Genomic DNA, 26,002 nt, shown 5'->3' with positions numbered 1-26,002 from the left:
CCTAAGGCTAACCACTGCAAGTGTGGGGCCTTGGTGGAAATTATTTACCCTGCTTTGGTTACAGCTCACAGCTTATTTTGTTACATTGGCACAGGATCATGTGCTTATGTATATATGCAAGATTTAGATTTGTAAATACTTTAAAGGTACGTAACATATATATATGGTGCAGTGTGTGTGTGTGTGTGTATTATGTATATATGCAAGATTTAGATTTGTAAATACTTTAAAGGTACATAACATATCTATGGTGCAGTATATGTGTGTGTGTATATATATATATACACACACACACAAAAAGAAAAAGACTAATCTACATTTTTCCTTCTCAGTATACATCCACACATACACCCCACTTCAGTGAAAAGAATAAGAACATTTGCTGTAGCATTTCACTAACACTTCTCTATAGGTTAAATACAGAATACCACTTAGTGGCCACATCTTAGGATCAAGATTACACCACCGCCGTTTCCATGTTAAAAAAAATTATGTCAGTTGTTTTACTTAATTTCTAATTCCAATGGGAATGTGTTATTCAGATTTAAACAATCCCAGAACTCACAATTCAGCAACTGTATCTCAAAAGCAACGCTTGTGCCAAGAAAAATGGCTTTTTCTTAGGTCTGCTGTTTCATTTGCTCAAACCATCTCAAACACACACATACAAAAAAAAGGAAAAATCAAGTTTACATGAAGATATACTTTTCTAAGAGACTTTCAGCTTCACTAATTTTGGATGGGGGGAGGAAGAAGTGCGAGTCACTGCCCTTTCTTCCGCACACTTGTGCTTTAATCAATAAGGGCTGTAATTCCCACTTACGCCCTTTAAAACAGAAACAGAGCTCCCCTTGAACACCACAGTCCTGCTATTTACAGAAAAGCGTGTTCAAACCACAAGGTCAGAGCAGACAAAGAAATATCCTAAACAATTTGATCTGATCAGATGTTTCCGTGTGCGTGCATATACACAGTCATATACATACAGATACATAAAAATGAAAGGACACACCCCTGGAAAACCACCATGCCCAACACTTCACACCCTATAAATCTGTTAAAGAATTATTTATAAGGCCGGTGTGGGTGAGCAATTATACAAAACAATCACACGCGCTGACAAAAAACACGCAGCGGGGTGACCGGGACCCGGCGAAGATCACTCCAAGAGCAGGCAGCACACCGACTACTAAGTCGGGGGGGGGAACGTGGGTACATGCGGCAGCGGCGCCAAGAAGAAAAAAAAAAAAAAAAAGAAAAGGGGTTTATTCTGCTGGGGTAGGGGAAACGTGTCTGAAATACAGCCAGCCGGCTGAAGGGGGGCACCGAGCACTTCAGCCCCGCGGAGCGCGGCGTCAACCCCGCGGTGACAAAACCGCGGTGCGTTCGCCTCCGGGCGAGGCACCGAGCGCGGTCCCCCGGGGCTGCCAGCAGGCAGACGGACGGACAGACACGGACAGGCAGACGGACAGCCGCCCCGCTGCCCAGGGGCGGGCGGGCGGGCAGGCAGCCCGCACCTCCCGCCTCAGGGTCCCGCAGCCGGGCGCGGGCAACCGGCAGACGCCGCCGGGGCTGCGGCGCTCGGCCGAGGCCAACGCCGCCGCCTCACACAATGGGCACAGGTGCAGCGCGCCGCGGCGGGCGCCCAACGGCCGCGCCCCAACGGCCGCGCCTCAGCCCCTCAGCGCAGGAGACGGACGGCCCCGGCCCCGGCCCCGGGCGCTTATTACCTGCTCTCCGCAGCCCGGCGAGCACCTTCTGCCTCACGCACTGCCGGCGGGGCGCGGAGGGAAGACGGCGGCTCCAAACGGGGAAAGCGGCCGAAGTAGCGGCAGCGCTCCCCCCCGCTTCCCTCCGCCCTCCTCCGGCGACCACCCGCCTTAGAATCGCAGGAGCTGCCGCAGAAAGCGGCTCACGCTGCCTTTGTTACGCCTCCCCTGGCCGGAGCGCGCTGCTGGGAGAGCCCGGGCTGCAGCTGCTTCGCCTTTCTTCTGCTGACTGCCGATTGCAGGGATTTGCATTAGCCCGGCCCTCATTGAAATGCGGCTCTTCACACCAGCCTCTCCCCGCCGCTCTCTCCGGAGGGCGGCGCCGCCGCCATCTCCCCCTCTCCCGCCGTCTCCCCCTCTTCTCCCTTCCCTCAGCCCTGCGGGGCGACCGCCGGAGCTGCCCCCCCTCCCCGGGCAGCGCGGGTTCCAGGGGAGCCCGCTGCCCCGCTCTGCGACCCCCGGGCGAGGCCGGGCTGGGACGGCGGGCGACGCTCCCGCTGGGCTCCCCCTGAGGTAAATTCTGGGCCGCTGCCTGCCCGCCGCCCCCGGGCAGCCCCGGCCGGTGAGAGGTGCCCGAGCCGTGCGTGGCGGGGGCGGCTGCCGGCCCTGCGAGGCCCTGGCCCAGCGTCCAAAAAAAAAAAAAAAACAAAACCGCTTTTGGAAGTATTTTTACCAAGCGTGTCGCTCGGCGTTTCTACGAGGTTGGCCTGGTCCCGAAGTATGGGAGGCCCGCCCGGTCCCCAAAGCTCCCCGACAGGGCTGGGTGCTGAAGGTGGGATTGACGTGGAATTTGGGGGCTAAAACTGGAGCCAGGCTTCCTCACGCTGCTCGCTTAGTTACGGCTGACCTCGGAGGTGACTAGCCTCCATAGACGCTACAGTTTTTTTACTCTTAAATTTCCCAGAAGGTGAATTCGCCCAAAGGTGTCTCAGGCTTCACCTGACTGACTGGCTCCTCTTATGCCCAAGCCCCTCAGGTCTGGGAGCACCTTTGCTAAGTCAGCCTCCACACAAAAATTCAGCCGTAACTGATGCTTTCTCTTCAAAGGCTTGGTTACTCTTCCTTTTAATATAAAAATCTCAGTGGTTAAAACACTCTCGAGGTGAAGGACCTGGTTCGCTTTCCTTTGTGCGACAAAGACTTCGACTCTCTTCTGCTTGTCAGGTAAACAGCCCACAGTCCAGGGGGACACGGATGGGAAGAAAACACAGTCTGTCCCTTCTGCTGAAGCTGCTCCACTTTGTACTCTGAAGGAATTAAAAATGCATTAGATCAGAGAGAGGGAATTAGTCTGTAACCTCGTGGTTATGGCACTTGGGAAGGACAAAAGATGGCTTTGTGTGTCTGTATTACGGACCATTTATGTGTTTTATATCCATAAATCCAGAAACAATCAGTGGAGTAGGGACTTAAGCCCGGGGTGCCCTGCTGCCAGTGATAGACCTCTAATCAGAACAGAGGCTCCTGCTTAATCTGTCTGAAGGCAAATGAAGCCTTCAGTCTACAAAAACTGTAAGAGGCTCAAAAGAAGAACGGGATGGAGCACTTCCCTTCTTTTCTTTTCCCCTAGAATAGTCCACAGATAGGCTTTTAGGAGACAGGAGATTCCCTAAAGGAGAAAAATTAATTGTTGCTGTGTCTTCATTGTCTTGGAGGAGTGCTCTGATCACAGAAACAGGAGCCTTCTGGCTACACTTGTTTCCTTAGTTTTTGAAAGTGTAACAACAAGCACCTAAAATCTTCAGGAAAGCTCTGCTCAAAAGAGTAATAGCATTAAAATACCTGAATACCAAAGAGGTTCAGAATTCAGTGTACAACTCTGTCCTCAGCATGCTCTTACCACCCAGCTTAGTTTTTGTTGATCTTGTTCTCAGGCACTTACTTAATTCTTCTCCTGTGGTCAATGGGGACCTTACTAGAGATCGTCATTTTTCAAATGCAAGTTCCTAAAAATTGAGCACCTCCGCATTGACTATTTCACCAGCTATATTGCTTTTCAGTCTATTGCTTTTGAAAATCTCTTTGTTTGTGTTTAGCTGTAATAGATATGGCGATATTGGTCATGGTATATTTGATGGGAGAATGGAAACTAATTTTAAAGGAATTCTGCTAATCTTGCATTAAAATTCTACTCTTTAAACCACTTCATTTGTAGGTCAACAATAAAATAAAATATTCATGACAGTCTTAAATGATAAGAAAAACTAGGAGATCACAAAGATTAGAGATGGAAAAGACTATCATGGTCCTGACGAAGGATTGTTCTTTAACATTCTTCAGTGCTGTTTTGTCCAGTTCATTTTAAATATCTCAGGTAATGGGGCTTCTACTTCCCAAAGGAGACATCTCTTCAAAGTTGAATTCCTCCAATTATAAGGAATTTTTTTTCTGACGATCGGGTTAATGGAAGTTTCTTATGTTTCAGCTCATTACTTTAGCTATAGTGCCCTGTGTTCACGTACATAATTTATTTCTCCCATTGGTGTTTACATCTCTCTGACATGTATTATTCACGGCTAGCCTAAGTGTGCAAAATATTTCACAGATGTTCAAGAAAGACCTTAATTCTGATTATGTTAAAAAAACCATAAAGCTCAAAAGAAAAGAATACGATATAAAACAATACTAAAGTATAAACCCAATAGGAAAGTATCTTTTAAAATTTATTATTTTGTTCATTTACAGTTTTGTTTAACATGAAGACATAACGCAATATTGTACCGTCTATTTGCCTTTGTCATGCACTCTTGCTGTGCTTTTCTTTTTAAAGCACTTAAAAGATACTTTTCCTTCACTTTTTCATGTGTTTGTCCTCCACCTAAATTAAAACAATGCACTTCTAAATAGAAACAAAGCTTCTGTAAATTGTTTCGACAGTTACGTAGTCGCCCCGTTAAAAGAGCATACTGTTTTGCTAATACAAAACTGTCCTTCCTCATTGGACAGACTTTGGAATATTGTGTCTTTCCAGAGCCCTCTGTAACGCAACTTTGTAAACCACAACACAGTCAATTCTTAATCCCACTTTGGATAAAGTAAGCAACTTGGACTTCTCCTCTCTGTTACTGTTAATGGGGTTTTTCAGATCTAACAGCATTCCAACAGTGCTTTTCTGAACATTTCCAATTTTTAAACACCTTTGTCAAAAGTGTGCAGTAGAATTGGATACAGTTATGTCACCGCCCAACACTCCTGTATCTGAAGGCTCTACCAAATGCCTTGGAAATTTGTTCTGGGAGCTTCTCTTTAGTTGGCTAACCACTGTGACCCCTAAATCCTTTTCAGAGTCACTGCTTTCCAGGACACAGTCTCCAGTCTTCTAAACGTGACCTACATTCTTTGTTCCTGCTGAATGACCTTGCATTCAGCTGTCTCAAAAAAGCACGTTCAAATGATCCTGGCTTACTAAAGGATGTCAGTTTCCCTACAGAAAAACTGTTTTTTCTTTGCATTATTTAGTGCTTTATGCATTTTATGTCATCTGCAAATTTCACCATTAATGCTGTTAAGTATTTCTTCAGATCACTCATAAATTTATGTAGTAGCAGAGGACAGCATTTTCTAAAACGTGGGGCTCAATCCCCCAAGGCAGCGGTGTCAAGGGTGTGTTTAGAGCTCATCCCACTTCGAATCAGATTGGCGCTCAGCTCTCGGGATGCCAAAGCAGGCCAGGGAACCGGTGCTAGCGCGGCGGCGGCATATGCCCGTCTCGGCAAACAGCCCGTGCCAGCTCCCAGCAGGGATCTGAGCAACTGGAGCTGCACCAGCCAGCTGGGCACTGCGGAGGCACGGGGTGGGCTGGCAGAGTCCTGGCACCAGAAACGCTTTGGGAAAACCTCGCTCTGAAAAAGCACAGACAAATTCCTCAAGAATTACCCGAGGGATAATGATTAGCTGTTTATAGTTACTTTTGGAGATCTGTCATTTAGCTGGTTTTTAATTAATTATTACGTGTTACACTGATTTTGTATAATGCTAATCATTTAATTAGATTGACGTACTGCTGTATGTCTGTTGCTTTACAGAAGCGTATGTCGATGCAGTCACCTTTCTCAATCATATTTGGCAATCTCACCCAGAAGTCTACCTAATTTAACATGCTCATTGGCACTAATTACACAATCTCTCTCTGTATTGATTACATCACGTATCAGGCCTTCAGTTATTTTACCTGCTACTGATTCCAGCATAGCTAGGATTATATAATCAAGGTCCTATTTTTTTGTGTTGTCCAGATCCTACCGTAACCCTGGCTTTATCCAGGTTTTTAATAGTTCTTTGATATTCTTTAATTTCTTGAATAGCAACGTTAATTTTAGAGTTAAACTACCTGTGTATTAAAAATTATTTACATATTATTTTAGGCAAAAACATATGGCATTCATGACTGGGGTGGGACTGCATTATGCAGAAATATTTGTTGAATACTTCACTCTCTTCTGCATTGTTATGGACAATTTCAACTGTTCTAATAACAGTTCAGCTGCTTCTCATAACAGACCTATGATTTTGCTAGGATTAATTTTGTTCACAATATATTTTTTTTTTAATTCCTCTTTGTCCTTAGTGTTTCTGGCTGTAAAATTTCTCACTGATGATTTCTCATATGTCTGTTGTTGATATTTCACTTGTCCAGATTTACAATAATGAGTAAATAAAAAGTTTTTGCTATATTATCTGTCCTTCTGTATTTCTCCTCAATGAGGATATTTTTAACAAAAGACAATATCCTATCTAACTGCACAACTGGATTTTTGAATCTGGTAAAATCATTCACTGTTAAAGACTCTTTTTTTTGTCTCATATATTTGTTTATCACTGACTTTTTCAAGAAATTCATCTTTTTAAAACAGACTATAGACCAGGACTTAACTCTCTTTGCGTACAGCAGATATAATTCCATGCTGGTCATTGGATGAAACAGTCTTAAAGTTATTTCTACATGTTTGTCCACTGGAAAGAGGTCCCACTGTAAAGTGAACACGTTTTGTGTTGGAAAATTATGGTATTTAACTTTTTGATACTCTGTGGATATTTTAACTATGTCAACAAAAGACCTCCAGCATGGTTTGTCAGATTTACATCTGTTAATTTTTTTTTTCTTTCAAATGCTGTTGAGATGTTTCAGATACTATCATTTCAAATATTATGAAGGGCATGTTTAAAGAGCTGTTTGTCTGATTTGATTTGCTTGCCTGTACTGGTTAACAAATTGAACCTAAGAACCTGTCATTTGGGATTATCAATTATAAATTAGCTATCCATGTGGCAGGCCAAATCCTACCTGTGAAACAACTCCATTCGTCTCCAAAATATTCTCCATCACCATGTAGTATAGCAAGATAAATATCTGAGTAAACTGTTACTATAATCTTCCTCCTCTCCATGTTGCCAAGAAGCTGAATTAGAATAATTCTGAAGTGCAGGATCTGAATTCTTGCTGGTCTTTGGTTCAGACTAATTAAAGTAAATTGATATTCTTTGCTGACTGCTAACCTTTGGCAGAAGCATTTCAAATAATTTAGAATATGTATGTTCACAATAACGTCAACTCAATCTCAGTAGTATTCACATGCTCTAAGCTGAGGATTTGGGGAGTGTCTTTTTCATTTTGAGAGAAAGCTGGAATGTTTTATGAATATAAATGCACAGACTGCACACGGTTTTTGGAATGACCTAAGAACAGCATATGTGGTAGTTTCATTTACCAGTGTTTTAAAAATAAGTTAGAGGGGCTGGGGTTGGGAATGAATTTTTAAAAACACTATTTTTAAAAAGATCCTGCTTCCCAAAAGAATTCAGAGGGTGAATTTCTACACCACCTGTTGGCACTTTCGAAGTAAATCCCCAAATAATTCTTTTGCCATGCGGGTCTTGTCAGTCAGAAGAGGCTTGGAACATCACAGTAGCTGAGGCAGGATTTTGTGAGAGGGAGGGATAGACCTCAGCTCATTCTCAGGAACGTAATCAGCCAGTGTCTCCCAAATCAATAAAGGATGTGTGAGGGCAGTAAAAAGGAAACAATGGGGGAAATCTCAGGTCTTTCAAAGAGGAGAAATGAAGTGGGAAGACATCAGTGACCGGGAAGGTGTCTCAAATTGTCGCTGTATAGGAGTATTTTTTTCACCACCTAGATGCCGGTTTTTGTGATGCACTGGCCATGCAAGGTTGTCAAGCAGTGTCTGCTGGGTTCCACACCTCCTGTTACAACCAGAATCAGATCCTTTGGGCAGCATGTATCTCTTCTGAGTGAGGATTTTGATGCCATCCTCTCCCGCAGTTCATTCGCAGGTTAGGGGCGTAAGGCACTGGCTGTTGCTTTAACTAGACTACCACTTCTCTCCTCATGCAGGTTGTGTCCTATGGAGGGATCCTGGTCTACTGCTTACATGGTCTGAAAAGGCTCCTTTACTTGATGGTCCTTCCACTTGACCACCCTATGGCTAAGCACAGCAGCAGGTAGAATTGATTTTGTGACATTTAGTTAAAGATTTATCTACATTATGGCTGCAAATCCAATTCTCATTAATTTAGAGGAGATTCAGCCTCCAAACTATCATGGTAATGTTAAAGATTTCAGCCTGACTGTCTAATACGATTGCTGCACAGATAAATAGTAAGTATTTTTTTTAAGATGCTGAGCAACAAATAATTTTATCTCCAAATTATTGAAAATATAAGGTCTAGAGAAGTACTCTTCAATAACATCTCTGTTGATGCCAATTCAGGTATGCTTAGCCACCATAAGGTTGTGCACTGCTGTAAGGCTCATCAGGTAAAAGACAAACAATATGATCACAGATACCAATCCTAAATGCCTTATTGCTAAAGGAAAAATTAAGGTAAATATACAGGCAGTAATACTTTTATGTCTCATAGGGCAGACTGCTTTAATTAGCAATGATACTGTAAGTAGTTGTGACTCTTGTGGTAACATGTCTCGAGGTAAAAATCAGATTGAAGTGTAATATTCCCACAGTCATCACAGATTGTGTCAGGGACACACAGATAACCAAAATAAAGAGGAAGAAGAATGAAGGTTAGAGACTGTCTTTGAGGTGAACTAAACAGCTAGTAAATGGAGAAAGCAAGTAAACATAACCAACAGTCTTCTCCCCTTCTCCCAAAGAAAGTAATTAAATGCCTAAAACCGGACTCAGACTTTAGAAGCCTAAATACAAAACTGAAATCTGCCCAACACACTACCCTGCTGGACAGTTCCAGGTACCTCCAGTTCTACTGCACCAAACTAGAATTATCCCAAAGTTCATAAAAAAATTGACCTTGAAAACTCTTCAGCCAGTCTAAATGACAATGATCTGGAATGATTAAAAATTATATATCTTTAAGAGCTGCTATTTAGCATTACCCATTAGAAAAGGTAAGGCAAAAGCTCTGGGCTGGGGTAGTGTCGTGGTTTAAACCTAGCCGGTAACAAAGCACCACGAGGCTGCTCGCTCACTCCTCCTCCCCAGCCCCAGTGGGATGAGGAGAAAAGAAAGAAACGCTCGTGGGTGGAGATAAGGACTGGGAGGGATAGCTCACCACTTATGGTCACGGGCAAAAGACGGGCTCAACTTGGGGAAAAACCAAAATCAGTTTAATTTGTTACCAATCAAATCAAAACAAGGATAATGAGAAATAAAACCAAACCTGAGAACACCTTCCCCCCACCCTTCCCTCCTTCCCAGCTCAACTCCACTCCCAGTTTCTCTCCCTCCTCCCCCCGGCGGCGCAGGGGAACAGGGGACAGGGGCTGGGGTCGGTTCCTCACCCCTTGTCTCTGCAGCTCCTTCCTCCTCAGGGGGAGGAGGACTCCGCACTTGGCCCCTGCTCCACCGTGGGTCCCTCCAATGGGAGAAAGCGCTTCACCAACTTCTCCAACACAAGTCCTTCCCATGGGCTGGAGTTCCTCACGAACTGCTCCAGTGTGGGTCCCTTCCACGAGCTGCAGTCCTTGAGGCACAGCCTGCTCCAGTGCGGGCTTTCCCATGGAGTCCCGGCCATCTTGGGGGGCATCCATCCCCCTGCTCCGGCGTGGGCTCCTCTCTCCCCGGGCTGCAGGTGGGCATCTGCTCCCCCGCTCCCTTCCATGGGCTGGGGGGGACAGCCTGCCGTCTGGTCTTACCACAGGCTGGGGGGGGAGCATCGCATCGCATCGCATCCCATCCCCTCCCCTCCCCTCCCCTGCCCCTGCCCCTGCCCCTGCCCCACTGACCTCCATACCTGCACAGGGGTTCCTCTCACATCCCGCTCCCCTCTCCACTGCAGGTTCCCCTCTTAAATCTATTCTCCCACAGGTCTTACCACCGTCACTGATGGGCTCAGCCTGGGCCAGAGGCAGGTCCGGCTTGGAGCCGGGGAAGCTTCTAGAAGCTTCTCACAGGAGGCACCCCTGCAGCCCCTCCCACGCTACCGAAAACCCCACCACACAAACCCACAACAGGTAGATAGATGTCTTCTGTAATTTTAAAGCTCTGTGGATTGTCAGCTCAGTCCTTTGGTAAGGAATAGGGCCATTGTTATCTATACAGTAACTGTGCTTTTGTGGGGAAACTAATGAGGCCTGTAAGAGAACAGGGTAGCTAGCAGTTTTGCATCACCAGGTAACTCTTCTTCTGCTTGTCCATGTGGTTACATCTTGAAAGTTTAGATGCAGTCAACATGAAATATATTCACAGATAGTCTTAAACGTGAATTTTGATAAAAAGAGGCTGTTACCGTTAATAACCGGAAAGCATTCAAACACAAACCTTAAGATTACATTCAAACCATTGTTGATAGGAAGGAAAGTAGTATTAAGCAAGTTAATCCACATGCTCTTAGATGGTAACAATGCGAAACCTAATTTGCCATGAAAGTGGAATTCAGAGTCTCCTGTTTTGAAGAACTAATTAATTTTGCCTTAGTACAGGAAAGTTTAGTGTAACAAATCCCTTGAAAATTTATGAAGGGCTGTTTTACATAAACAGAATTATACCTCTTTATAGCTTTAAAATAAAGAACCTTAAATCATGCGTGGTTTAAGTTTGTGAAGCTTCAGTAAAGCAAGTCCATGTGGAAAACCAGCATTTTTAAGCTTAACATTTAATTGATCATATTGCAGTAGATAGTGACATTAAAATTTCTCTTTTCTTTCTTCCCTTTTGGATGGTGTGGGCCTAGGGGAAACTGCCTCCAAACAATTATTCTTGTTTTGTCTCCTCACTTTAATCTTACCAGGGTTATTACATTTAGAATTATCTGAACAACAGAAAACTTACTTGTCAGTTTAAAAAATGGCTAGTTTTTTTGATGCTCTGGAATACCATTGTGGATGGAATCAGATCTTAAGTAGACATGTGGAGCTACCATGGACCCAGAAGCTCTCATGGAAGCTAGTTTCAACCATTTTTCAATCTTGTTAATTACACAGTTATCAGAGAAGAGGAAGATCTTTTCTGTTATTTCATATGTCAGGTTTCTTTTCAAGTGTTTCTAATTCCTTGATTAGATTTCCCTTGTCAGAGATCTCTCACAGTGATGTCAGTATTTCCATGGTAAATCAAGGTTCCCCTGTAAAGCCAGGTGACAAACTTAAACACTCATTTCTCACTTCATAACACTGCTGTCTAGTGTGATGATAACATCTCACTTTTCTAAGCGGTAAGTTATTTTGGGGGGTTGAAGAGTGACCAAGGTCATGGTTGCAGGGAAAGCTTCAGCTAAACATTTTTTTGGTCACTCCGAGTCTGCCTTTATTTATCCTCTGTGGAATCTCACAGTTCTCCTGTCCCTCAGTCAGGCTCGGAGCTGAAGTACTCCATTTAATCTTCCATGACTTGCCCAAAAGGCTGGATGAGTTTGAGTACCTTTGGGACTCTGTATCTAGTAGACCTGTCAAGTGTCACACAGTAAAACAGATTCTGCCTCTCCTCTTCAGTTCTGTCTGCAGCTGATGCATTCATCCAGCGTAGCACTTTGCTCTCCTGCTCTGACTGCCGTGTTCCTCAGACGACATCCAAGCTCTGCAGTTCCTTCCCTCCCTCCCTCCTCTCCATCACGTGCTATAAGGTGCCAGACGCATCCCACATCATACACCAATCTGTAGTGCTCTCTCGTGCACAGAAGAAGATAATTAAGGAATGCATAAAGATATGAAATCTTGCTAAAAACAAAGTATTGTTCACTTTGCAGAAGAAATAAAGCTTTTAGAGAGAATTATTTTAAAACAATGTAAAGATCTGTTTGTATTACTTTAAGACCTACAGTTTTGTGATGGTCATCTATGAAGCCTCAGTTTTATCCAAATATCCCAAAAGTGTTGACTATGTCTCAGTTTTGTTCTTGTAAACTTGCTCTTGCCTCCATCTTACAGGGTCCTTTTTTTACCCTGCTATCATTCCTTCAGCCTGTGTTCTAAAGCTTTGGCCCTTCTGGTCTTGTCTGCTCAGCAAGAGTCTTCAGGGCCTATGGTTCTAGCCATTGACCCTTAACAGCTTATATGTTTGTTAGAGTAGCTATATTGAGACAATTTCTTCTCTTCCGCCTGTCTCCTCTGGCAGAGTGCTGCCAGATCAGTCCTAATATAGCAAGCATACCATTAACCAAGCAATACACATAATCTCTCTCAGAACAGCACTAAATTTAACATGGTCATTAAAAAATGCTGCTAGGGATTCATCTCAAAGACCTGTTACTATTCTGCTGCCTACAAAATAAAAGACTAGCACACCATCTTAATTATGCCAAAAAATTATGAGTTACAATCAGAGGCTCTTAAGATACATTTACTCCAGAAACTGAGGGGAGCATATGAAAAGGGGAGGGAATTAAAATGAAGTTGCTAATAAAGCTGAGATTTTCCTTACTATGCACGTTACCATGTCAACCTGAGTTATGCAGCATCACATTTGAGATCTATTCAAGACCCCTTCAAAAGCTTAGCAACTAACCAGGATGTTATAGATGGATTTTTCAGCTGATTTTGGCATCTTTTGCATGATAAATGCTGCTTAACCACATTCTTTTTCTGGTTTAATATAAAATACAACTGAGCAAATGTTTAATTATATCCATGCAGATGGTTTATTATGTAAGAGATAATTACTTGTCCCACTTTGAAAGTACTAAACCATGCAGAAAACATGAGGCTCAATCATTTTAACACGGCAAGTAACTTAATATAAATTATTATTTCTTGCACATAGCAGGGAAAAACATGCAACCTCAGTATCCTGTGTACGTATTAGTTTCAGATGGTTTAACTATGATTCTTTTAAGTTAGTATGTGAATATTTCCTCTGTTCTAGCTTCCTTCTTAAAGTCAGCATAGCTTTCCACTGCTGTCTGGCAGCAGTGGAAAGCCTTTTATTGAAAACTGAAGCAATGTAAAATTTGCCAGCTGATCCTTCAGAAGAAAAACCCACTTTTCTTTATACTTAAGTACTTAAATATATATAATGGCCTTTAGCATTTTTAGTTTGCTATTTAAAATATCTTACATATGTTATGAGGATCATTGGTTCCAGTTTCAGCATCTTAGATTTGAGGATTATAGAAGCTGGTATACAACAGAAGTTGGTAGACAGCAGCTGTTGAGGAAATACAACATTTTTACCTGTTTCCCATGTTAGTTGAGCTATTTAAATATGTTTTGAGGAACAAAAGGTGCAGAAAAAATGCCTCAAAAGCAAGATAAAAGTATCAGCCAGGAATTATTTAAATTTGCATTCTTAGTAAAGAAGCTAGAATTTTATTTATTTTTTTTTTAGTAAGACACTGTATCAAACCTGCAGAAGGGAATAAATCCAGAAGAATTGATAAATCCATTGCGCAATACAATGATAATCAGTTAGCTAGGTGAAAGTGACCGATAATGTAAAAGTGATTAAACACAATTTATCATCAGATGCAGAAAGTTCTGTCATACTTAAAAGAGATGCTGAAAAAATTGTTCCCAGAGCAGCAGAAAGAATCAAGTTCAGTTGGTAGAACATCTTGCCTATATTGATTCTTTGATGTCCAATGGTGAATGAGCTTCTTAACCTTTTCCTCAGCACGGACACAAATACCCTTTCTCTCTACCCAGCTGTCTAATTTCATAACATTTGAAGGAATTCGGCATACTCAAGCTCTCTCCTCTTGTCCAATTCGATTACAGTTTCCAGTGGTTGCAAGTGCTCAGGAGGCAGCTGATGGATATGGCTTCCTCACCAGGGGCAGCAGGCTGGCAGTGATCCTCCAGAGAGCCTGAAGAGCCTCTGGGGAAGGATGGATGGTCCCCACCTTAGCACTGCCAAAAACATATTGAAAGTTCAAACAACAAAATGTACATGCTTGGGTTGCCAGTACTTGCTCCGTGCTTTAGAGGAGCTAATTTTGAATTGAGCTTCACCGAATTTTCTCAGTTTCATATCCTTAGAAACCAAAGGTAAACCAGTGCAGAAAACCTCTGTCTTGGCAAATGTCTGCCAGGCACATCCATATATGCAATGCCTGCGTGTTCCTTGGGCAACTCAGCATATTCTCCAAACACCCATAATCTTAGCAGGAAAATCTTCTTATGCTACTTCATATTCCAGAATGAAAGCAAGACAACAGAATAATCAACACTGTCCTCTGGCTTGCTGAAGTTACGTTACATTTATAGGCAGATAGCATGCAGGAGCACAGTCCTACTGCCTACTAGTTACTCAGAAAGGTCATTCCTGATGTGGTTTCCAGGGATCCCAGGTTTTATCTGATCCCTGGTGATGCTGGATACAGAAACAGTCCAGCAAACAGTGGGTATCCATCTCAACCCAGGAGATAGATACCCACAAGTTTTGTTTTCTGTTTTCTCCCCTTTCCATTGGCAAAAAGAAATAGGGAACAAGAGGGAAATGGAAGCAAAGGGCAAAGGTGGAATAGAAGGACAGAAAAAAATAACGTAATTACTCTTCAGTTGTGTGAATAGTTTTGAAAAATGTACCTATAGCAAAATATGTGGTTTTGGCAGGCTTATGAGATAAAATAATACTGTTAGAAGGTAATCGATAATACTATCAAATACTGTTGATAGTTGTATTTTGCAAGGGAGCTGAAGTGTCCCTAGACAAACTAAGGCTGACCTCCATAATAAGATGGATACTTGAGCATCTGGGATAAAAAGTGCTTTTTCCTCTTTTCTCATTAAACAGGGATTGCTTCATTGTTGCTGGACATACATAGTGAGTCCTCCAGCCTCCCCACTGCCACATACTGTATAGTGCAAAGCTGGAAGAACTGCCCTAGATTCAGCATCTTTTCTGTGGTTCTGGCTGTGTAAGAAGCCATGAAAACTGCAGGAAACAATGTCGTAATAGCGATTTTCCTGAACTCCCTGCAGAGTTCATGGCGCTCATACTTTTTCATTCTCAAACTGGAGAGGAGACACAAAGCTTCTGGGTGAGAAAGGATAAAACAAGCACAAAGCTGGGTGAAGAAAAAGAGGAAAAAAGGTAAAGATAGACCTTTAAAATATATGCTGCATGTTAGAGTATTATGACTGTGTCTGATGGTAATATGTGTATAAAAAGTCACTGGTCTTATCAGTGGGAATGTGTGCTGTCATATATATCTGCTATCATATGCTCTCACAGCTATGTGCCAGATAAAATTAAAATCGTGAGTACAGGTTTTAAAGAGCACTAATTACTCCCCTGACTAAACAAGTCAGTCCCACTTATATTTCACAGTGTGCCAACTTAAAGCAATAAGGTGCAGTATGTTTTCCAAACTGTAAGTAGAGCAAGTTTATGTGATGATACCGTAAACAAATAATGTATCTGATTTTTTTATTATAAGACAATATAGCTTAAAATACTTGCTACTCTCCCTTAGGTACATGAGGAGTCCCTGCACATTTTCCCACAAGTAGAACCCAGCAGAACAAAAGCAGAACAGGTATATTCCCGGATTTAAGAAAAGTTAGATAAGTGTATGTGCTGAGAATTGAGGGACTGTATATCTATATAGCAAAGGGGGGGGTGATTGCCATGTCAGAGCTGAAAGGAAGAAACAGGCTGCTGTGTTGAAAACTGAGGGGGAGAATGGTTACATAAAGACGAAAGACAAGGTACTGCCTACAAGCCAGATATAAGAGTATATACTTTGGGGAGAATTGGTGATAATGAGACAAACAGGAAAAGGAAAGGCTATATACATACACCCAGGTACACCCATCAGACACACTGCAAAATAAGACAAGGGAGGTTAACTGTTTAGTGTTTGTACAGACCCTCTTATATTGTATATCCTAGCCTCTCCATCCTCTTTTTCTTGTGAGTTTCTTATGTCTTTTCTTTTTCTTGGACAGAAGAATGAGCTAAAATGTAGGAAATCAAACTGCCTTGTTTTTAAAAAAAATAGAAATACATGGCACCACCCTTAAAGGGAATTTAGCCTATCCCAAGCAAGCATAAATCTACCTCTCAGAGAGCCAGGGTTAGACCTGTAACGTATATAACACACCTGCTCTTTGAGAGGTACAGCCCATTGGTTTCTCAGGTTTTCATTTGAAAATGTTTGCCATGGTGTGATTTGTGCAATACTTGGCAAGCATATGTTTCCTATCTTAACATTGTTAAAGAAAAGACTGCCATTTATTGTATGATACAGTATAGTGCAGTGGAGAGAAGGTACAGTGCTGACCCTTTACATGTGACTGTAATACAAAATGGCATATAAATAATCCTTAAAAGCTGAGGGGGAATGTAATTGGCCACTGGGTATAAGATACCATTTTTCTTCTTAGTCCCAGTTTAGATTTTAATCAGGCAGTTCTTACTCTTGCAATTATTAGGTTATGTGTAGAGTATTAAGGCATTTAAAAAATAAACCATTCTATTATACTAGCAATTGGAAATTGGCATTAGCTGTTAATCAGACCAGTAGTCTGTGCAAATTACAACTGTGTGGTAATGGGAAAAAGGGGTGTGTGCACATTCATCTCTGCCTCTCCCTACTAAGTGCTCTGGAAACCCTATTGAGACAAAATGCCCAGGCTTTAGCAGAGGGAACATAGTTGTGTCTTACCATGACCGGTGGAAGGCAAACCCTTTACCCTTCTGATGACGCAGTTCTGAGTTAAAGGACTCCATACGATATGATCCAGGTCTGTCTCAAGTAATGACAAACAGCACCTTCTCGGCTTAGTTTCTACCATGGATCCTCATAAAGCTTTAATCCTTCAGCTTGTCCATCACCCTGCTGTGCCTCTGTGGTCCTCAGGTATTGTCTAATTGTTTCTCTTGCTTCTATCATCCAGGTAGAATACGGCAGTGCAGGGTTCCTCTGCATCCTTGATGGCAGGCTCAGAGGGTCTCTGCTGCCTTCTGGGCAGACACAGGTCATCATACAATAAAACAAAGAACAGTGATGACAGGTCTAAATACTGTCTCATTTTACCCCAAAAGGCCAAATGAAAACTAAGTAGGAAAGGAAAGAAAGTCCCCGATCCACCCCTAAGGATTGTTGTTACAGTCCTTGGTTATGAAATTGCAAGGACCAGAGGGGTTTCTCTGCAGATTGCATTACAGATTGCTATGAAGTTTCTTCTAAAGAACTTTTCTGAATGTTTTCTTTCTAAAATTGGTTTTGAAAGAGAGGTGAGGAGATATGTTTTCTATTCATGTCTAATGTTTCATGTTTTATCTTGACCGCAGCTGCAAAAAGGTATCATCAGACTGAAGATGTTTGCAAATTAATATTGCTGCTGATCACGTTAATTATAAAAAAAATCAAGTCAATTCCCTTTAGACTTGAAGCACCTTCCCCAGTAAATACAGATATTGATGTTTCATCTTTAGCTAGTGATGGAAGGACTGCTTAGGTGGGGAATCTGTATCATGAAAAGGTTTGTTTTCTAAAAGTGAACAAAGAAGCAGTTTCTAAAGCTCTAAAACACAAATAGAGAACAAATATTAGAGGGGTGAGATGAAGAAGACATCCAAAAGGAGAGCTGAGCGTGGGTGACCTAGACTGACTAATACAGGACAGATAATGCAATTCTTATCAAACAAACCAGGATTATGATTTAGCAGCATATTTACCTATATGCTAATTGAACTGTATGCTTAAACCCCCTAGAAATTGATAAACTTAGGTACTCACTTAAATCTCTTCCTTTAATTAAACTGTAAGAATCATGGAATTTTACTTTGTTTAGAAATAACACAAAATACTGTGTATGCCTAGTAGTTTTAAGAAAGTGCTAGGGAATGAAGAAAAAAAGTGTACTTACATAAGGAATGATTACGTGTACTGCTCACAACTGTGAGAACAGCTCTCATGAAAGAGCTCAGCTTCACTAAAGCCCAGCCAAGTTTGCAGAGCTGAAAAGCTGTGTTTAGCTGCTCATCTTATGTTTACACATTTGTATTAAAGAAAATCTCATCCTGATTTAGTGCATTGCTAACAGTGGCAAAATTCTTAATCATTTCAAGGGCTGCAGGAGCAGTAGACCTTTGGCATATGACGAAAAGCTGCGGGTGGATATAACAAAATATAGTTTATGACTGGACACTCTTTCCCCAAATCAAAAAGGGATCCATTTTATTATAGATAAGTATAATGTACCCGAGGGGCTGACTAATGGTCTTTGAACTCACGGGACTGCAGATATTTTTATTGAGAGGTCATGGTGGAGCAGGCCCAAAGTTGTCTTGCTCACTTAAACTCTGAACACAGTTTGGGACCTAATGCAAAAAAACCACCAAAGTACATGATTAATCTCTGAGACCCAATGAAGCTGATTATTTGCATTAGTAACGTAATGTATACGCAGAGGTGTATGCCAAAGACAGGTATTTAGCCTTGTCTAAACATTTTTGTGGAATGATACACATTAAGGTGTTTGGATACCTCAGCAAGGTACAAAAATCTTACACGGAATACGGGTGGGACCAAAGCATGCATATTTTGTGCAGAAGGTGGTGTAGGGGGAAAGTTCTGCTGCTTGTAGTTTGTTGCCACTAACACAATTGTGAGTTTGCCATCAGCTGCCTGAATAATTGGTAAAGCTTAGTTTCCTTGGCTGTACCAACATCGCTAAATGCATTCACTACAGGGAGATCCTTGGCCCCATGCTACATAGTGCAGAATGGCTCCTGTCCGTACTGGGGGTTCCCCTGCTCAAAATAAGCTGGCTGCATCCACACTAGCCTGGGGCTTCCTCCTCAAGGACCTATAAGCTGTCCCAGTTGCTTAGAGATATAAGAGGTTTTTAATATCTTGTATTTTCTAGTTGAAATTTTCTGAAAAAAATATAAGGATCTTATTTCAGTCTATCAATCAAGAGCAATATTTTTATAGCATGAAACAGAAGGCATGTATTACCTGTCTGGGGGAGAAATGTAAGGTTGCCTGAGGCTTCAAAGGCTGCTGAGAGTGGGTTGGAAGAATGTAATGCAGGAGTTAGAACTCGTGCAGGCTCATATATACATCTTTGGAGAATGGTTTTTGGACTGAATTATCCCCAGAACTGCATCTAGATTTTGTTTTGTGGGGAACTAAACGTTTCAGTCTAAATGAGTGCTTACTGCTGAACTAATGTATACAGTATTGATGATTAGGAAGCCAAGACCCAGAAGACAACTGGGGGACTAAGATATCTGGTAGTTATGAAGTACCCCTTGAGAACAGATTAAGAATACACAATTCCCCATTAACCATTCAGAGAGTCTAATAACTCTCTGAAAAAATATAAACAAGTCACCTGTGAAAAATGACAATATGAATCTTACTGCTTTTCCTCAGACATTCAACTGCTGCCATATAAAAATCTTTGACAGTCTTTCTCTGACACTCTCTCTAGTATTAAAAATAAACGTATTTAAAAATTATTTTGCCATCTCCTGTTATCACAGGCTAAGGCTGACTTTTAAGAAGAAATACAATTTCAAAGAAATCAAGGTCAATGGCTTGCTCTAAATTAATTTTGATTGTTTGCACCTCCCCTTTAGTATCAGTCACGTCATTTGGAATCAACTGCTTAAACAACACGGGTCGAGGTTTCAGCTTCACCAATTGTGTAATTATAAGAGGCAACATTTTATCTCTTGTTTTGAGAAGCAAAAAAATTAATTTATTCATACAAGTAGGTGTGAGAAGCACAAAAAGGCATGAGCTTGGTGTTGGGAGATCCTCCCTTGACTTCATTCAAAGCTGTAGGAACACATCCTCTAGAGACCTAACAAAAGTAGTCATAAAGAAGTAAAAGTTGTTTGTGCTCTAGGCATCTGAACCCTTTCACAGGTGCCTGTGCTTCCCATGAAGTGCCCGTAGGGAATGAGGAACATCAAAACAGGCTGCAAAGTTAGGTGAAATGAATTTCATCCTAAGTGTCTAGACCTCTGTAGGTTTTAGGTATGAGCTGTGCTGGGGTACTTTGCCTCGTGAAGGCTGATGCTTCCAGACCTGCAAGGGCACAGGGCATTATGGATATGCACTGAAAGCATTGCAGGCCAAAGAGAAAGGATGTTAGTCAGCTTTACGTGGCTCAGTGTTTAAAAAGCAGCTGAATAGGGGGTTGCTGGGATCAGAATTTCTTGCTGTCCTCCACATTCTCAATGAGAGGAGAAAAGTGACTAAAGAAAAACCATTGTGACCTGTGAGAAAACAAGCAGCATAGTCAAGGAACTCACAGAGATGGGGTAGATCACAGAAAAAAAGTACCAAGATGCTTTTAACTGCACACCACAGGTGCAAAACCACAACTGACTGTGTTCTTTGAGACTGTATTTCACAGTTATATAAAATAAATGAAATAAAAAAAAAATTAAAAATCCTTCAGGTTCAGGAGAACTGTAATCTTATTAAATATATGTCCTAATTGTTCACGTTTTACCAACTAGGTAAAAGTCTTGTGAATCAAGTCCTTACAGAGCAAATTTAATTCACATATTTCAAAGTTACTGAGAATTTATTTCCTAATAGAAGCTCTTATTATCAAATTGACTATTTTAGCAGAACAAGGCTTCACCAGAGAGTAAAAATCATTTGTTTTATAAAGGGAAGCTCTGCTATAGTTACTCCAGAAATCTTCGGAAACTATTAGAGCACTATACAAAATGATCTATTTTAGAAAATAAAATTGATGTTTTTATTATGCTAGATACTGGAAAAAGTTTCAAGAGGTAATTGATTTGTTCCAGTAGAGCTCTAAAATAAGTTCCATTAGATCAAGCAATATTTATAGAAAACAAGATTTAGAGAAATCAGTTTTAAGGCAAAAATGATTACATATTACGTAGCACCTTGTGAACTTCCATGCTATTCTGAACTGTTTGAAAATTGTGTTTTTCATAGATTAAATCTCAGATAAATTAAGCTGTGCTTGAATAACTGTCATGGTTTAACCCCAGATGGCAACTAAGGGCCACCCAGCCGCTCGTTCACTCCCCCCCAGTGGGATGGGGGAGAGAATCAGAAGGGTAAAAGTGAGAAAACTCGTGGGCTGAGATAAAGACAATTTAATAGGTAAAGCAAAAGCCGCGCACACAAGCAAAGCAAACCAAGGAATTCATTCACCACTTCCCACGGGCAGGCAGGTGTTCAGCCATCTCCAGGACAGCAGGGCCCCGTCACATATAACCGTGACTTGGGAAGACAAACACCATCACTCCAAACGTCCCCCCTTCCTTCTTCTTCCCCCAGATTTATGTACTGAGCATGGTGTCGTATGGTCTGGAATATCCCTCGGGTCAGTCGGGGTCAGCTGTCCCGGCTGTGTCCCCCCCCAACTCCTTGTCCCCCCCAGCCTCCTCGCTGCTGGGGTGGGGGGAGAAGCAGAAAAGGCCTTGGCTCTGGGTAAGCACTGCTCAGCAGTAACAAAAACATCCCTGAATTATCAACAGTTTCCAGCACAAATCCAAAACATAGCTCCTTGCCAGCTACTATGAAGAAAATTAACTCTACCCCAGCCAAAACGAGCACAATAATTTAAAAAATAATTTAAATAGTTGCTTGTTCATGCCAGACTTTCACTATAGCAAATAAACCCCCCAAAAAACAAAAAAAAAAACCAAAAAAACTTTGATTTATTTACTGTGTTATTCAACAGTTTCAGGGGCTATGGCAGTCCCAAAATCAAGAATGGTTCAGGAATAAAATAGGGTAATGAGGATTTAAGTTGTATGTGATGGTATTCAACCTCCAACCTTGTGTGACCAGATGTGACACCAGCAAAATATCTATATCTCAGATTAATCCAGCATTGCAAAAAGGTAGAGTAAATTAGGTGGATCAAGATACAACTTATGTAATTTATCAGGTTTGGATAACAAGCTGTAATTTAGATTAGCAGAACCCCTGCATTTCTTAATCATTAACATGCATTCCTTCATTGTGGTTTTCCTTAACAAAAGCTTAGCTTTGTTTCCCAATAACTCAGATCTATGCTTATGTGGTCCCCCCAGAGAAAAGAACAATTTCACATCTGAAAAGGAAGATTTGTAAAGAAATGAATAGCGTAGCATTGTTAAACAATATATTTTAAGTATTAGACAGTAGAAGCTTACTGAGCCATACACAACAATCTGGCTGAGTATCATCTGTCTGAATTTGGCCTGTTGCTTTTGTCTAATACCCTAAACATGTTTGGCTTTGTAACATACACTTCCGAGCTTACAGTCTAACAGGGACAGAAAAATAATTTGATAACTAATAAATATTTGGAAGCATCTGTGTATTCCAAATGTTTTGGTTGTATAAAACAATTTAAAATTAATATTTAGTGTAACAGGTTGGTTGTCTGAATTGGTCATAAACCACAAAAATCTTAATTTTTTAGTAAAACTTTCAGCACAACAGTATTGTATAGAGCATATTCTTCATACAAATCTTTAAAAAAGGATGAGAAGATTGTAAAAAGCTTTGCAAAGCAGGAAGAAGACAGAAGGACAGAAAGGTAATACAGAATAAGCTGGACAACAAACTTTTCATTTTAATAAAATGGCTCATAATAATACATAAGATAATAGAGAGTATGTCCTTTCTGCTATCTCAGATTGGCAGCCCATTCCGAAGCAGCTCTTTGAGAACATCCAGCTAATGCTGTTTTCTGATAGGGACTCCACATAGGAGACATCAAAATAAATCTTGAGATCTCTGACTATGTTCTACAATATTGCAGCAAGAAAAGATCCAAAAAAACCCCCATCAAAATGTCACAAGGAATAGATTTACTCAGTGGTATTGGATCCACATTCCCTGGAACATGATAGATGCATAAGCACACTGTATGTATACGACTCTCACATTACTTTTCTGACTGGTGTTGCAGTACTGCCTTATTTATATACTAAAGAAAAGAAAAGTGTGTCCATTCAGCTGTGTTCATGAATTTAATTAAACTGATTTTAAAACGCAAGTAATGTTCAGATTAGCCTTCCATCCTGCATTCCAACCAGAATCTAGATTGTCTTCTGTGCTTTTCTGACTTACGGGATGATTTCCACAGGATTCAGTAGGGACAACACTGTACATATTTGTAGACTATTTTCAGATTCCATTTCGGTGACGTCTAGAAGAATCTGTATCTACTTGTGCATGAAACTGCCAATTCCTCGCATCAACACTGACAGTCCACAGGCGATCTAGTGAGTTAAACTAATTAGGAAATGCATTATTTTTTTTCAAAAATTCTTGATTTGGATAGTAAGTCACTTTAGATACCTGATTCCTCTTAGGCATGTCACAATATTCTCAGAGAAAACAGGCGAGGCTTTTGCCACAGTAAGATGAAATCTGACCAAATATTTATCAGTCATTTAAAACTTCTGTGTGATTATTTGCTTCACTCTATACACTTTTATAAGTTAAATGTGTTAGCCTCTTTATTACATCCACTTCCCACTTTGACAATGCACAAGAACTACATGAAATTGTTTCAAATCAATATTGGACTTAGTGTGTCAAACTTAGTGAGTGGTTTGTTACTATGAGTTTATATTCCAGCACTGTGAGCTCAATTGTTTTCCAGTACATTGTACGCATTATTTTACAGCAAAGCTTCAGAGGCTTTTCTGCTGCTGGAAGCCTTTTGCAAATTCATTCTGTTTTGACTGGACGACAGGATGTCAGCAGGGGATGACTAAAAACCAGCAATAACAAAAAAACCCTTTCCCCTCTAGGAGACTCAAACTCAGCTGGAACGCAGACTTCTTGTTGGATGGGAAGGAATTTTTAATTAAGTAGAAAGAATAGCTGAATAAAGGAGAAAATGTAAATAATTAACGACTGACTTCACCCTACAACAGCAAGAATTCCTCTTGAATATATTTAAACATAAAATAATTATTATAACATTTCAGAGTACGGGAAACAAACTACTTTTTCAGGTACTTTCTTCTGTGTCCTGGAATAAAACACCCCAATGTGGCTGTCACCAAAACATTTGTAAAGGGAAGAAAATCCTCTGAGTGTCCTTATGCATATTCTGATTAGCTCATGGAAATGTCAGAGTCTTCGCATGCGTAACTGGTGTGTGAAAGTCTTCAGCAGTGAATGGAAGAGGAAGGAAAAAAGCCTAGATAGTCCACCTTCACTGTAATCACATAGCTTTTGTAATCAAATGGTACTATCCCTATTTAGAGAAGTTGAAGAGCTAAGTCCCGAATAGAAGTTAATGGAAGAAACAGGACAACAGCTGTTAGAACTGAAGGAGGACTCGGTGATAGTAAACAGATTGCCAGTGTGCAATGAATCGGCCAAAGCAAAGGACACAAAACAGTGACGACAGCAAGAAATTCTGAGCTTCAGTATGAGCTGGCACATTGACGATGAATGTAATTTCTAATATGATCAGTTCTTCAAGATAAATCAAACTAGGTAGAGCACTGGGTTTCCTTCAAAAAGCCCAAACCCTAACAGCTAGAAATCCCTCTTTAAAGAGAACTAGGTAAGCTTCTTATAAAAACATGGTGGGCACCTGAATACCACGCTGTCTTTCAAGGCAAGGAAAGTGAGATGGATTCCACCCTACAGTATTCCTCTTTTCTCCAAAGCCAGTACGTCCATGTCCTTCTTGTACTGGGGAGCCCCAAACTGGACACAGCGCTCTACAGTTTCACAAGTGCCAAATTGACAGGAAGAATTTCTTCCCTGGACATGCATGCCGATGCAGCCCAGGAGGCTGCTGGCCTTCTTTGACGCAGGGGTGCATTGCTGGCTCTTGGTCAACTTGTCCAGCAGAGCCCCTGCATCCTTTTCTGCAAAGCTGCTTTCCAGTTGTTGGTTCCCAGCCTGTGTTGGTGCCTGGGGTTTTTCCTGTTCCAGAGGTTGGAGATTGCATTTGTTTTGTTGAAATTCATAAGGTTTCTGAGGTTCTTTTAAATCCCTAAATCAAACTATGTTCAACCCTAAATGAACTGAATTGTTCATAGATTTAAAAAAAAAAAGGGACAATAAAAAGAGATTTTCATTCAGATGGTTCTTGGAAGCATTGCAAACCTGCAGGGCTGCACTCCACTTACCACTGAGTAATGTCTGAATGTAACTGGTGAGTCTAATAAATAACCGCTGGTGCTCCCCATGCGATAAGTATTTTCAACTAATAGAAGGTCAGTAACTCAGATGATACATTTCTTCAGTTTAGCTTCAAACACGCTATTTTGCTTTGACGAGGCAGCTGTGTAAAGTTATTTCACTTCAGGTGGAAATGTAGGGCTGAACAAATCTTCTCAATTATTTTTTGAAATTTCAAGCTTCTTAGATCAGGCATTTTCATACCAAAAGCAGACATTCTTATTTGCAAGCCTGATGTCTGTTCTCCTTTGTGACACTTAGCTTTATTTACTGCCTGTAGGCATGAGTAGCTACAACCATTTCAGGAAAACAAGATGTTACTAGTATTTTTATCCTGCAGGTATCACCAGTAGAATATATGGCTTTCAAGTTCTCCATGGACCACAAATGATGATACTCTAAACAGCCTTTAATCTTCTTATCAGCATGAATTTCACTTCTCTGCAAACTGACAGTGCTCTGCCTGAAATTAAGAAAAAAGGAAATGGTCTTATTATTGCCTTTATTACTTGCAGCACAGTTTCTCCTGCTGATGGCAAGGGTAATCAAGGTGATGGAAACCCACACACTTAATTCTCACTCAGTATATTAAAAGATGTCAAGAAACAAATCCTGAGCTCCTTAACTTAGATAAACCTCAACTGGAAAAAAGAAAAAGGTTACCTGAACAGTAATTTACACTTAAGATTAACTTAGGCACACAGTTG

At 41.2% G+C, this 26,002-nt stretch overlaps 2 protein-coding genes across 6 annotated transcripts in view; both read right to left on the bottom strand.

The window, feature by feature from the left end:
• The window catches only part of DCLK1 (doublecortin like kinase 1), a 252,017-nt gene extending 249,927 nt beyond the window's left edge, over positions 1–2,090 (bottom strand). The window contains exon 1 of one of the 3 annotated variants that reach the window (XM_069807991.1): positions 1,731–2,090. The gene's annotated coding sequence lies outside the window, so the exon portion shown is untranslated. The remainder of the gene's footprint in view (positions 1–1,730) is intronic. The other 2 variants (XM_069807990.1, XM_069807993.1) reach the window with 2 other exon arrangements.
• Positions 1–26,002, bottom strand: part of CCDC169 (coiled-coil domain containing 169) — a 91,777-nt gene that overhangs the window by 23,354 nt on the left and 42,421 nt on the right. The window contains exon 8 of one of the 3 annotated variants that reach the window (XR_011328933.1): positions 24,102–25,758. Coding sequence is in view for 1 of the 3 variants with exons in the window: in XM_069807996.1 (XP_069664097.1) it covers positions 25,563–25,758 (196 nt within the window). In the remaining 2 variants the exon portion in view is untranslated. Of the gene's footprint in view, positions 1–22,240; positions 25,759–26,002 lie in introns of those variants that run through there. The other 2 variants (XM_069807996.1, XR_011328934.1) reach the window with 2 other exon arrangements.

This window comes from Haliaeetus albicilla, chromosome 20 (assembly GCF_947461875.1).
Source record: "Haliaeetus albicilla chromosome 20, bHalAlb1.1, whole genome shotgun sequence".
NCBI lineage: Eukaryota > Metazoa > Chordata > Aves > Accipitriformes > Accipitridae > Haliaeetus > Haliaeetus albicilla.
Note: the sequence above shows the minus strand (reverse complement) of the source record. Positions and strands in the feature narration are given on the sequence as shown.